The sequence below is a fragment of the Chrysochloris asiatica genome, unplaced genomic scaffold, assembly GCF_000296735.1.
Source record: "Chrysochloris asiatica unplaced genomic scaffold, ChrAsi1.0 scaffold00104, whole genome shotgun sequence".
Lineage (NCBI taxonomy): Eukaryota > Metazoa > Chordata > Mammalia > Afrosoricida > Chrysochloridae > Chrysochloris > Chrysochloris asiatica.
In genome coordinates this window covers 10,998,062-11,012,652 of record NW_006408622.1, presented here as the reverse complement: position 1 = coordinate 11,012,652, position 14,591 = coordinate 10,998,062, and the positions used below count along the sequence as shown (strand labels likewise).

Genomic DNA, 14,591 nt, shown 5'->3' with positions numbered 1-14,591 from the left:
CCCCCCCCGCCGGTCCCAGAACCGCAGCTGCTGCGCCCGCGCGCTCTCGGGGACATTCTAACTGCCGCCAGGTCCCGCCGCCTCTCGGCCCGCTATTAATACCGGCGGCCCAGAAGGGGGGCGCAGCGTGCGCAGCGCAGTCATGGGGACGCTGCTGGCCTTCGTGGTCGGTGCGGCGCTGGGTGAGTGCGCGGGGGGCGCGCGCGGCTGGGGGCTCAGCTGGGTACTGATCGGGCGGCGGTATTCGCTTGCTGGATCCTGGGCAGCCGCACGAGGGCCGCCCCCAGCCCAACCCCTTGGCCCTGCTCTCTTGGCTTCCGAAACAAGTTGTACGCCAGAGGAGCGGGTCGAGGGAAGGCGGTAGGGTGGGGGTGGGGATGCGGGTGGGCCAGAGAGGACGGGGGCCTGGCTGGCACAGTCTCACGGCCGCAGGCACCCAGCCGGGAGCGAGGAAACGCGGAGTCAGCTGCCCCGGGAGCCCCGCAGGCTGCAATGTGACACCCACAGCTACGGGAGGGGGATGGAGAGGAGGGCGGCGCCCAGAGACCTGGCCCAGAGACACGGAGAGACCAGAGACCGAGAGAGATAGGAAGGAGGGGGCAAGATACAGAGAAGAACTCAGACGTGGGAGCCTTGGGGTTCAAGGCAGACACAGAAAGGGACTCAGAGTCTGGAAGAAACTACTAGAGACATTGGGGAAAGAAAGACACAGACTCATGTAGTGAGACCAGAAGGTAGGATGAAGAAAGAAAGAGTCAAGAACTTGAGGAAAGCAGAGGGAGGTGATGAGTTGAAGGAGAAAGAAGGAGAGACGGGTATAATCTGGAGTTTTAAAAAGAGAGAAACAGGGAAAGGTGGAAGGAGAGAGGCTTGGGAGAGTGTGTCCGAACCTAGAGAGACATCATTACTGAGAAAGACGAGACAAACCGCAGGAACGCCAGAGAAAGATGGAGAGGGGAGTTTAGGGAGACAGTAAAAAGCAGCGGGCAAGGAGGACAGGAAGAGTTTGGGGATAGAGCTGTAGCTGGAGACACAAAGCACTCAATATAGGGGGCAGGAAGGAGGTCAAAGTGTGGAGGAAGGAAATTTAGCTGCGATGCAAAAGTGCTGAGGAAAAAAGAGAACTGGTTGAGTTTGGGAAGCTGAGAGGAGGTGGGGTGGAGGTCTGCAGGCAGTAGCCTGGGAGAGAAGGGTCACACAGAGGTTTGTGGGAAAGGGAGCAGAGCTGGAGGGGTGGCTCTACCCTGCTCCCAGTCCTGCCCCCCACAAGCCTCCCTTCTCCCATTTCTCTTGGGGCTGGCTGGCTTTGCAAAACAATGAATAAATGGTTGCAATGACTATCCCCTTGAACTGCAAATGCAGCTAGAATTCTAGTTTCTCCATCCAGAAGCTCTGGTACCTTGGGCAAGTGACGTTCTGGGGGAAGGGATGCTTAGGTAGCCAAGACCAAATTCTAACAATATGGACAGCCCTGTTTATTGGGGAGCCTCCTGTGTGCCAGACCCCACATGTACAGAAAGAGGATCATTTCTGTCATAGAACCAAGAATTGGGAGGGTGATTGACTCACCAAGGTTATACTGAGCAAATTTGCCTGTTTGGGTTCATTAGTGACAGGGAACAGCGGTTTCTGAGGGGCTTGAGACCCAACAGCCAGGGAGCTTCCCATTGCCCCGGGTGATGGGTGCCCTTGTTTGATCTGAGCCTGCTGTCCCTACAGTGTCTTCAGCCTGGGGGGGCTGCGTGGAGGTGGACTCAGAAACTGAGGCTGTATATGGGATGAACTTCAGAATTCTGTGTATCTCCTGTAAGCGGCGCAGCGAAACCACTGCCGAGACTTTTACTGAGTGGACCTTCCGACAGAAGGGTACTGAGGAGTTTGTCAAGGTGTGTGGGCAGGCTGGGGCAGCGGGTGTGTCTGGAATATGTGTGTGTGTATTAGGTGAGGGGTTAGTTGAGGCTGAATCCCACATAAGAGGAGTTGTTTGTTTTTAATAATTTACTACTATTGATGGCCTGGATGCAAATTTCACTGCCAGCACTTGCAGTGGTCCATTTGGACCTTGGACACGTCACTGAGCCTCTGAACTTGCTTTATAAGATCGAGGTGACAGCAGTTACCACTTCTAGGTTTCTGTGAGGACTGACTGAATTGATGGTTGGCACAAAATGAATACCACTGGGGTCCCAGGAGTTAATGTGCTCAGCATCTCCCTGGAAGATTAAGAGTTGAGTCCATCTAGAAGCACTGCAGAAGAAAGACCTGGCAATCTTTCTGGAAAAAAAAAAAAAACACCAAACAAACTCAGCCATCATAAGCTCCCTGTGGAGCACAGTTCTGCTTTGACACACACGGGGTCTCCATGAGTCAGAATCAACTCGATGCCAATGGGAGGCATGTCTTCGGCACCAGCAAAAATGTCACTCAGAGTCATCGTGAAAAAACAGAAGAACGTTCTTGACCTTCTCTTCATGAAATGGGAGTTTTGAATGACCCATGGTGGGGCGCCCTCCACTTTTGAGAGACTGAAGGAGAACTGAGGCCCACAGCAGCTGGAATAAGCTTCCCCCATCCCTTCTTAAAGGCATTCTGGTAACATAGTGTTTACAAATCGGGCTGTGCACCTCAAGGTCAGCAGTTCAAAACGGTATACCAGCCATTCTGAGGGAGAAAGATGAGGCTTTCTGCTCCCATAAACATTTACAGCCTCGGAAACCCTGTACAGGGTCGCTATGGGTCAGAACCGACTTGACAGTACTTAACAACAACATCCCTTCTTGAAGACCATGCCCAGGGCCTGGGTGGGCGGTGACCATGAGATGTGTGTTTGTGAGTGTGTGAGTGTTTTGGACAGACCAGGAAGTGATCCTTGATAGCCGGCCCTCTCCCTACCTAAGGTGAAGGTTTCTGTGCCCACATGAATGTGTGTCTCTCTGAATCACGTGGGGGATTGGGGTAAGGGAGGGCAGTCCCCGGCAGTGATGGCAGCTCCTTGCCTGGTCCCCCCAGATCCTGCGCTATGAGAATGAGGTGCTACAGCTGGAGGAGGATGAACGTTTTGAGGGCCACGTGACGTGGAACGGCAGCCGGGGTACCAAAGACCTGCAGGACCTCTCCATCTTTATCACCAACGTCACCTACAACCACTCGGGTGACTATGAATGCCATGTGTACCGTCTGCTTTTCTTTGAGAACTATGAACACAACACCAGCGTCATCAAGAAGATCCACCTGGAGGTGGTGGACAAAGGTAAGTGGGCTCCCACCTGTCCCTTGTCCCCTTGTTTCTGTAGCCCACCGCTGGACGTATGGAGGGACAGATGGTAGATGGAAGCAGGCTGGCTGCACGCCTGAGTCAACCAACTGCCCACGACAGCCACGGGGGGTCGGGGAGAATGAAGGGGGGAGCAACACCTACTCAGCTCCACCTCCTGCTTCCAGTTCAAGCCTCCCTTCCCTCAATCCTCCACGGGACCCTCTCTCCCCCACAGAGATTCTGGGTGCAAAATGCAAAACCCAGCCCAACTCTGTCTCCTGAGCAGCTGCTTGTCCTGTATCTGAGTAAAGGGGTCCTGCAGGGAAACGGGACTAGTCATAATCTGAGCCCACTGTCCCCGAGTCAGTTCTGACTCATCACAGTGCTAAAAGGACCGGGTAGAACTAACTGCTCCTTAGGGTTTCTGAGATTGTCAGTCTTCACGGGAACAGAGAGCCTCATCTCTCTCCCACGCAGCGGCTGCTGGGTTTGAACTGCTGACCTAGATCGTGGTTAGCAACCCAGTGATTAAGCCACGGTGCCACCAGGGCTCCTGATAATAATTATAGTACCCACCTATTGAGTCATTCTATATGAGGAGGTTTAAGCAGAATGTCAGATGTCAGCTGCCAGCTTGTGGTGCGTGGCACATGGCCGGGCCTCGCTGTGTGGCATGATGCCGGTGCCTCTGATTGTTGGTGAGCTTTAGCCCACCTCCCTCTGTCTTGTGGGGGAAGAGATATCAGTGTGTTACCAAAACAGCAATCCTCAAACGTGACTATGCACTCCGATTCCCTGGGAGTAGGGACTGTGCCTTTGAAAAGAGGCTTTGATTCTGTAGGAAGGTGTTGTGGGCTTTGGGAGAAAGACAGATGCCAGCCAGATCTAGCAGCAGAATCTATTGATGTGGTGGGGGAAAGAATGCGTTAGTGTTCACTACAGAATAGTAAGCACAAGTAAGCTCTTGCTTACCTTGCTTATTGGGTCAGCCAACACTGCTGGGGAATCTTAGGAACATGCAGGTTCTGACTCAGTTGGTCCAGGGTACACCCAGAACTCCTTTCTTACAACCTCCTGTTAAGTGTTAATGGAGTTGGTTTTGCCTCACAGTGACCCGGTATAGGGTTTCCAAGAACAGCTGGTGGGTTTGAACTGCTGACCTTGTGGCCTTAGGTGAGGCCAAAGCTGCTTGTCCTGGGTCGGGGAGCGCACTGTGAGCAGCAAGGGGCAAATGTGATTTTGAGGCTTTGGCTCCCTTTGGCAGTAACGGGGTCCACACTTTCTCTGAAGTTTCTGATTAGTATAAGCTGGAATTTTTCCGGGACCCCCACAGCCCTTTGTTTAGGAGGTCAGGGAGACATTCCAGGGCTGGGGCCAGTAAAGAGCTGGGGCTAGAACATTCTGCAGGGCCCACAGGGCATGGCCATCACCACAGCCAACACATTGCTCACCATTCATTCTTGCCTCCTCAGTTCTAGCTCATGCTGATTCCATGTGGTTCAGAGTAGAACCATGTTCCATAGGGTTTTCAGTGGCTGTGGTCTTGGGGAACTAGATTGCCAGGACTTTCTTACATGGTATCACCAGGTGAATCCGAACTGCCAACCTGTGGTTAGTTGTTGCTGTTCTTACTAGCTGTTGAGTCCGTTCCAATTCATAGCAACCCTCATAGGGTTTCTGAGGCCTTTTACATCTTTGTGGGAGTAGAAAGCCTCATCTTTCTCTTGCAGATCAGCTGGTGAGCTTGAACCACTGACCATGTGGCTCGTAGTCTAGTGTTTATTGTCAAGTACAAACTGTAGTGCTTCTGTTTCTCAGAATCTGTGTTTTTAGCATTATCCACCATACTCTAAGGAGCTCTGGTAGCGTAGTGGTTACAAATTGGGCTGCGAACCACCAGGTCAACAGTTCAAAACTACCAGTTGTTCTGTGGGAGAAAGATGAGGCTTTCTGCTCCCGTAAAGATTTACAGCCTCGGAAACCCTGTACAGGGTCACCATGAGTTGGAACTGACTCCATGGCACATAACAACAACAACAACAACAATCATACTCTAGTACTTTTATTTGCTGCATTACACTATCACCTTAATATGATTAATTTTTAACATTATCCACCATACCTTAGTACGTTTTATTCACCATATTACAGTATCACCTTAATATGATTCATTTTTAGACTAGCTGTAGGTTAAGCATTATGGAGCTCTGGTAGTGTAGTGGTTATGAGTTGGCTGCTTACCTCAAGGTCAGCAGTTCAAAACTACCATCTGTTCCACGGGAGACCAATGAGGCTTTCTCCTCCTGTAAATATTTATAGCTCCAAAAACCCTTTGCAGGGTCGCTATGAGTCGGAACTGACTCCACGGCACATAACCAAAGGATAAGCACTGGACTGCTAACTGCAAAGTTGGTGATTCAAACCCACCAGCCACTCCTTGGAAACCCCGTACAGGGTCGCTATGAGTTGGAAATGACTCGATGGCACACATTTAACAACATAGTTTTTTTGTGTGTGTTTAAGTTTTTATTATTAATTGAGTGACAATTTACATGGGAGAACATCAGTTTTACACTCATCCTATGGTATTTCATTTTATTGCAATGATTACAATCCCCTCCACACATCATCATTCAGCAGTATTTGCTTCTCTTCCCTCTGTTTGTGTGTTTTGATGTACACAGAAATACTCAGGAATAGATAATCATTTAAATAACCCAAGGGCACATTCTGCAAGCCTGCCTCCTGGCTGCCAACACACAGCCTTTCTCTTTCCATGAGTCTAAAGTCCTAAGCTGCTCCATCTCTCCATCTCTGGAGTTAAAATACTCCAGAGTATTTTAACATTATCAAACATATAACAATATGTATATATTTTAATCGTAACCCATCTGTAAATATGGCACGGAGGCGATGTCTCACCTCCTTTAACTTCACAAGTGGTTGTTGGTGGTGGTTGGGTGCCGCTGAGTTGATTCTGACTCCTAGTGACCCTGTATAGGGTTTCCGAGGCTGTAAATCTTTACAGGAGCAGAAAACCTCCTCTTTCTCCCATGGAGTGACTGATAGATTCGAACTGCTGACCTTGGAGAAGAAATACCATTAGCATCAGGTTAGGCTGATTCCTACGATGTATCGTCCAACACCTTCACCAATTCTGACCCCAGTGGCCCCTCCCCCAGCATTCTTCACCTCCCTGCCCAACTCGACAACCTGTTGCAATGCCCACACAAAACTGACAGGTGCTGCTCATGATGCTGGGGTTGATTTGGGAGGTAACCAGCCACAGTGCAGGTTCAGGAATGAATGTTCCGGATACAGTTCCCTAATTAGGACAGCCTCCTCTCTGCCATATTCGCAAGGCACCTCGCTCTCTGGCCCTGTTACAAAACTCCATTAGCTCTGCGGATAGCACTTTATAGATAGCACTCAATTCCACCAGCAAGCCTCCTGCCCAGAGTCACTCACTCTGACTTTGTGGGCCTGCAAGCCCACCTCACTGTCCCCTATTTCCTGGTTCTGCTGTCCCTTCATGCTGCCTTACCATCTCCGGTGTCATTCTGCTCTCTCTTGGATCTAGGAGGTCCAGCACAGGGCTCTCGGGTCACATTCTATTCCTGCCTCTTCTTTCTTGATGGTAGTGAGTTCTGTCGGCTTTTTGCCTCTGGGATGGCTCATTTTAAACCTAGAGGGATGGCAGAACTGTCCCATCCCCTCCTTAGGGCATTATGAACAAACTCCTTAATCCCCAGTATGAGCAAAGCATCTCATAATTTCATAGTCCTACAGAAACACTGTCAGATACAGTGCCAGAAAATGAGCCCTTCAGGTTGGAAGACACTCAAAATGCAGCTGGGGAAGAGCTGCCTCCTCAAAGTAGACTTGACAGTGATGACATGAATGGAGTAAAGCCTGTGGGAGAAAAGCCCATGGGACCTTCATTTGCTGATGGGGCACAACTCAAAATGAAGAGAAACAACTGTACAGTAGTGAGGTTGGCCCAGGATCGGGCAGTGTTTTGTTCTGCTGTGCATAAGGTTGTTATGAGTTGGTGCCGACTTGATGTCACCTAACAACAACAACTCAGTCCTGGTGTGGCGCTGTGGGATAATGCACTGGACCATAAGGTCGGCGGTTCAAATTCACCAGCCCCTCCTCGAAAACCCTGCTCAGGGTCTCTAGGAGTTGAAACTGACCCAAAGGCACTTAACAACAACAACAGTGACTCAGTCCCTGTAGGAGTCCTGGTGGGGTGTCACAGGATAAGCACTCAACCTCTAGATCAAGTTGAACTGCAAGTTCTGTGGTTCAAGCTCACCAGTCGCTCCTTAGAAACCCTCTACAGGGTTGCTATGATTTGGAACAGACTGGATGGCACTTTGCAACGACAACACTCAGTCCCTGTAGGACAAACACTGAACTGGTAACCACAAGGTCAGCAGTTCAAACCCACCTGCTGCTTTCAGAAATGCAGGGTCACTATGAGTTGGAACCAAGGAGTTCTGGTAGCGTAGTGGTTACAGATCAGGCTGCGAACCTCAAGGTCAGCAGTTTGAAACTACCACAGGAGAAAGATGAGGCTTTGTGCTCCTGTAAATATTTACAGCTTCGGAAACCCTGTACAGAGAGTCACTACGAGTGGGAACCGACTCCACGGCACATAACCACCACCACCATGAGTTGGAACCAACTTGATGGCACACAACAACCGCCACAACCACCACACAGTCATTTGGTGGGAGTTACAAAAACAATAAACTAGAAGACTCGTAATAAGTAATTCAGCGCAGTACACCATCATACTTGCGTGTCTTTAATGTTACCCAGAATCCTATCATATTTTTAGCCTTGTTGCTAAGTGCCGTGGAGTCGACTCCAACCCATAGAGACCCTGTATAGGATTTCTGAGAAGCGGCTGGTGAGCCTGAACTACTGACCTTGTAGTTCAAACGGACTTTGCAGTCCAGCGCATTAATCCACAGCACCATGTTGTTGTCATCACCATGCCGTATATAATACTTTAAAATGTTGAGTATTTTTAATACTATTTGCCATACTATAATAATTTCATCATTACCATCCTATTATATTATTTTTAGCATTATTCATCACACTACCCAAGACTTCCTACCACTGAGTTGATTCTGACTGACAGTGACCGTATGTACGGTTTCCATGACTGTAACTCTTTACAAGGGCAGACAGCCTCGTCCTTCTCCCGAGGGAGGGAAGTAGGGTTGAACTGCCAAGCTTGTGGTTAGCAGCCCAATGCCCAATCCACAGCACCAACAGGGCTCCTTCATTACACGACCATATTGTAATATTTTACTCATTACCCACAGCATAAGGAGCCCTAGTGATGTTGCAGGTTACCCATTGGGCTGTGAACCACGAGGTCAGCAATTCCAGCCCACCAGTCACTCCGCATGAGAAAGATGAGGCTTTCTGATCCTGTAAAGATTTGGTCTCAGAAACCCTATAGAGGGGTCCTGTGAGTCAGAACTGACTCTGTGGCAAGCAGCAACAACCGCCCACAATACTATATTGTGTTATTAACATTACCTGTCATACCATAGTGGTTTTTTCATTACCCATTTTCCCCCCCAAAGAATGATCCGAGTAATTTCCAAAGAACAGATGGACTTTGGTGGTGAGGACCTGACTGGCCTTGGGGGAGAGGGGGTGTGGAAGGCCATAGGAAGCAGCTGGGGTGGAGGTCTCTCACTAGGAGTAGGAGCAGGTGAAGCAGTGTCTAAGGCTAATGAGAAATTGGCCTGTGATTTGGGCAAAAAGGTGCCTGCTGGGCCTTCAGATGGGAGGCAGGCAGTTTCCACTTTCTGAGAGATCTGTGGGTGTTGGGGATGACTGTACTTGATACATATTGTTGGTAGGTGCCATTGAGTTGGTTCCAACTCATAGCAACCCTGTTTAGGGTTTCTGAAGAGCAGCTGGTGGGTTTGAACTGCTAATACTTTGTGGTTGGCAGCCCAGTGCTGATCCTACAGCGCCACCCAGGGGCTCCTGATACACCATAGCAAGTACCAAGTCTTTCTTTGGTGGTGGAAAGTTTCCAGAGCAGGTCCCAGTCAGGTACACTTGGGGTTCAATCCTAGCTCCAAGTCAACCTACGTGTCCTTGGCTCAGCACCGTCTCCTCTGTAAAATCGGCTGCTGCTCATACCTCTCAATCTCCTGACCTGATTGGCGAGCAGGAGGTACCGTGTTACCTAAATCCATTTGGGTGTGGAGTTCCAGGACCGGAGGCAAGAGTTCCAATGACGTGAGCCTTGTCCAACATGTATCTGACTCAGTGTGGTTCCTGAGGTCAGGTGGCCGGTAAATCTGGGACAGTCTCCATCCTTTGGGGCTGTTTCCAGGAGTCCAGGGGATATTCAGATACAGGATGTAGCACGGAGGGAGCCTGGCTCAGACTACACACTGTCTGAGAAGCATGAGTGAATAAGAGAAAGAGTGTGGAACGCTGTCCCCGGATTCTCCCTGCGGGGAAGCAGGGAAGAAGGACCCCCACTCTCACTCTAGCCCAGAAAACATTGAAACCATTTGCACGAACAAGATTGTTTGTTGTTAAGTGCTGTTGAGTCGGTTCTGACTCATAGTGACCCTGTATAAGGTTTCCAAGGAGCAGCTAATGAGTTTGAACCACCGACTTTGTGGTCAAGGCCACCACACCAGGACTCCTGTTTGTTGTTGTTGTTGTTAAGTGCGGTTGAGTCAGTTCCAACCCAGATTGACCCTATATAGGGTTTCCAAGGAGCAGCTGCTGAAATTGAACCGCTGACCTTGAACTCCTATGGAGGGCCAGAAAATGCTCTGCTTACAGGGGAGGAGACGACATGAGGAAAACGAGACCCTGGTCATCTAGAAGGAGGGACCAGGGATTTGGGCTGGTACCTGTGAAATCCGGCCACGGATGCCAAGGTGGCCTGTGGCTCTGGTCCCCTGGCTGGTGAGACTTCCTTTACAGTTTAAATTTAGGCTCAGTGACAGGAAGCTAGCAGAGCTAGCGGTGGCAAAGGCTAATGTTGTGGAAAGGATGGAGGGGTTCCAGGAAACGTCTGGGCACAGCCAGCCCCCGAGGCTTATCAAAGCACATGGAGTGTGTCCACACAATGTTTCTTCCCAGCAGTGCTGTGAGGGGCCATGAGTACTATCATCACCGTTTTACAGAAGGAGAGTCAAGGTTCAGAGAGGTGGAATCATCTGCATAACATCACACAGCTAGGAAATGGAAAAGCCAGGATTCGAACCCTGGCAACCTGGCCTCACAGTCTCTACTCCGAACCACTGTGTTGTACTGGATCAATTGTAACAGTCTTCATAATATTAATAATGTTTTTGTTGCTGTTGTTAAGTGCTGTGGACTGGGTTCTGACTCATAGCGATGCTGTCTAGGGTTTCTAAGAGAGGCTGGTGAGTTTGAACCGACGACCTTGTGGTTCAAACCAACCTTGGGGCCCAGTGCATTATCTCACAGTGCCACACCAGGACTCCAATATTAATAATAGAAAATACTTATTGAGTCCTAATTGGAGTCCTGGTGTAGCACTGTAGGATAAACACTGGACAAGGTTGGTGGTTCAAACCCACCAGCCACTTCTTGGAAACCCTAAACAGGGTCGCTATGAGTCAGAACTGACTCAACAGCACTTAACAACAATTAGATGTCAGGAGTCCTGGTGGGGCACTGTAGGATAAGCACTGAACTGCTAACACAAGGTTGGCAGTTCAAACCTACCGGCTGCTCCTCAGAAACCCCATACAGGGTCGCTATTAGTTGAAAGCAACTCGACGGCACTTAACAACAATTAGATGTCAGAGGAGCCATGGTGACGCTGTGGGTTAGGTACTAGACTACTAACCACAGGGTCTGTGGTTCAAACCCATTAGCCACTCTGGGAGAAAGTTGAAGCTGTCTGCTTCTGTAAAGATTTACAGCCTCGGAAACCCTAAGGAGTTCTGCGCTATCCGAGAGGGTCACTGTAAAGCAGAATCAGCTGGGTGGCAGTGAGTTTAATTATTGTCAGGGAACCCTGGTGACACAATGGCTAAGCGCTAGGATACTGACCAAAAGGCCGGCAGTTTGAGAAAGGACCTGGATGTTTGTCCCTATGGGACAGTAACCATCACAGTGGGACTATGTGTAGGAATCAGCAGCACACAGCAACATTTTATGTCTGGAGTCTCTGGGTGACACAGTTAACCAAAACGTTGGCAGTTCAAACCCACCCAGAAGCATCTCGAAAGACAAGCCAAAAGATCTACTTCCGGAAGGTAGTAGAAAGCCCTGTTCTGCTTTGTAACACATGGACTCTGTTCTCAGAATTATCTCATAAAGGCAAAACGGTGATTATTGGCTTTTTACAGGTGGGGAAACAGGCCCAGAGAGGTTAAGCCATTTGCCACATGTTGCACAGCTAGCAAGTGGTAAAGGCAGGATTTGCCCCTGAACCTTCGTCTGCAGAGTTGGCCATGTACTCCACTCCTGAGCTATAAGGGAGGGAGATTACGAATGAAGCTGCTTATTGATGATCCCGGGGGGGGGGGGGGTGTGGGGTGCGGAGCGTCGCGTCTAGAGAGGCCACGTGATTATCCCCTTGTGCACATCAAGCATAGAGAGGTTGAACTGCTTACCCAAAGTCACCCAGCCATCACGGGGCACCCTCAGGCCCTGGGCCTCCACTACCCTCCCTTAACCCTGCCTGGCCCCTGCAGCCAACAGAGACATGGCGTCCATTGTATCTGAGATCATGATGTACGTGCTGATTGTCGTGTTGACCATATGGCTCGTGGCGGAGATGGTCTACTGCTACAAGAAGATCGCCGCTGCCACTGAGGCCGCTGCACAGGAGAATGCGTGAGTGGGGTCTCGGGACAGTCAGGGAGGCGCTGTCTTGTCAGTCCTGTCTGAGATGGGACAGGGGGGTTCCTCTCTCAGGCTCCTGGCAGAGTCCACTCCCCCTATAAGTCAGGAGCCTTGGGCACCAGGCAGGGCACAGAGCTCAGCCCTCCTCCATCGCCTGAGGTTTGGGGTCACTGTCTTTGTCCCCACAGCTCGGAATATCTGGCCATCACCTCAGAAAGCAAAGAGAACTGTACAGGCATCCAGGTGGCGGAATAGCCCTGGTAAGGATGGGTGGGGGGGTGGGGGCTGAAGGGATCTGGGAGGGTTTCGGCCCATGAGGCCCCCTAATTCCCCGTCTTTCCCTCATCTTTAGGCCCTGGGCTTCACCTCAAGGAAGAGCCAGCCCTAATGGGGAACATCCAGGCACGCCTGCCCCCCACTGGGGGTTGGCCATTCCTGGGCCTCCACGCGTCTCAGAGTCCTGCCAACAGAGCCGACAGGGTGGGAGGGGGGTAGGGGGCTTGGCTCGCACCCCCATTCCAGCCTTCCTCCTCCTACCCCCATCGTCCACCCACCGCCATGCATGATGGGTAAAGCAATACTGCCGCTGCCCCCTCCCCGCTTCTGCTGCCTGTTTGGGGGGCGGTGAGGCGGGGGCAGAGGCTCCACACCCCTCCTTCTTGCTAATTTGCACATATTGGCCGCTTCAGACACGCACTACTGGGGCCCAGCCCCTCCCTGCCCTGTTCCAGCCCAGTGGGACTTGAGATGGACTAGAATCGTTTGGGGCAAAGGGTTCTGGGACCCACTCCGACCCCCAGCCACATTACCCCTCCCGCTTCCTCCGGCTGGACCTGGGGGTCCCCTGTCCCTGTGATGCAGTGTTGTCCCGGCCAGACCCCAACCCCACCCTCTCTCACCAGCCTTGGATTGTGGCCACTTAGAAAGGGGCCCATTCAGCCTCGTCTCTTTACAGAGTAGTTTTGTTCATGAAATAAAGATTCTTGGACTTGATTTATAGTCTCTTTCATGAGCTAAGTCACCTGCTGCCATCCCCCCAAATCCGTTTTCCTATACCCCCTTCCATCCCTACCCTCTTGGTTACACACAGAAAGGGGATGGGAAGGGACCAGATAGAAACAGTGTTTCAAGCTCAGCTTCTTCCTGAAATCGCTGGATGAGGCCACTCAGAACTTGATTAATAGTGGGGTGGGATATTCATTATCTCAGCTGGGGCATGGGTGGGTGTTGTCGGCAGGCAGGCCAGCCAGGTGGGAGGGAGCAAGAGCAGGAGCCAAAGAGGCGGTTCCTGGAACCTAGGGCACTATGGGAGGAGAGAGAAGAGGCCGGCTGATGCCAGGTTCAGGAGCTTTATGGGGTTTACTTTGTTATTAGCACTGTGGGTCTCAGGAGAGAGACGAAGGAAGAGAAACAGATGAATGGAGAGAGAGGAAGAGAGATTAGAGTCTAGCTAACGCTAGCCCAGTTTGTTCTCCTGAGGAAGTCTGTGGGTCCTACATGGGGTGGGCAGATGGTTTTGACTGGGCATGGAGGGCCATGGGTGAGCCCATGGGTCAACTGTGTTCCCGACCGGTGCCAAGGGCATACAAGGGGACTTCAAAAAGTTTGTGGAGAGATTCTATGATCTTTTCATTCTCTTTATCCGCAAACTTTTTGAAGCCCCCTTGTATGCCCTCGGTGAGTGGGTGGGCCTGATTGGGTGTGAACAGTCTTTCTGGATTGAGCTGCTGTGGTCTGACTGACCGAGTGGGTGGCTGACCACAGGCAGGTGTCTGACGGTGACCCTGTGTGTATGAATGTTTATCTGGCTCTGGGGGCTGACCTGGGTTGCTCTTGACTGCTGGCTGAACAGTGTGTATCTACCTCTGGACACTTCCAGTCACTTGGCCTGGATTTCAGGGCTCAGTGCTGCCTTTTCCAAGCCAAGCCCTCCACCCCCCTCTAGGATTTTCCCGGCTCCAGAGGTCACTGCTGCATGGCCACAGAGGGACTGCCAAAGCAAACCAGCCCCATGTGGCTTGTAGGAAAGCAGCTGGGGAAAGGGGGATGGGTCGGGACGAGAGGAGGGAAGATGAGCAGTGCAGTGTGGGAAGGGGCAGCCCAGGAGACTGGGTCTGGGACAGGGGCTGTAGGAAATTACCAGGGCAGCTGTAAGCCTGAGGTGGGAAGAGGTGCTGGTAGGGGCAGTGGCTGGGCTAGGACAGGGCTGGTAGGAGGCGGAGGCTGAAGACGTGGCAGGGGCAGGAGTGAGTTTGGGGTAGCCAGGACCCTTCTTTTGATTCTTTCCATCTGTACCTTTCTCCTACAGTCCTAAGCACCCCCAGCTTACTCGGTCTCTCCAAACCCTGGCCCTCAGTCCAGGTCAGCCAAGCTTGTCCCTGCTCCCACCTCTTTGCAGACTGGCACACCTGCGCCCCCAAGCAGGCTGGAGTCGGGTTGGCCGTGCCTGCCT

The 14,591-nt window shown here is 51.2% G+C and overlaps 1 protein-coding gene across 1 annotated transcript; it reads left to right on the top strand.

Moving 5' to 3' along the window:
- Positions 1–9: 9 nt before the first annotated feature.
- On the top strand, positions 10–13,132 carry SCN1B (sodium channel, voltage-gated, type I, beta subunit). The gene is made up of 6 exons (XM_006867378.1): positions 10–182; positions 1,720–1,886; positions 3,010–3,250; positions 11,989–12,130; positions 12,328–12,399; positions 12,492–13,132. The coding sequence occupies exons 1-5, from the start codon at positions 143–145 to the stop codon at positions 12,392–12,394; spliced, it is 657 nt and encodes a 218-aa protein (XP_006867440.1). The 5' UTR covers positions 10–142; the 3' UTR covers positions 12,395–12,399; positions 12,492–13,132.
- The last annotated feature ends 1,459 nt before the right edge of the window (positions 13,133–14,591 follow it).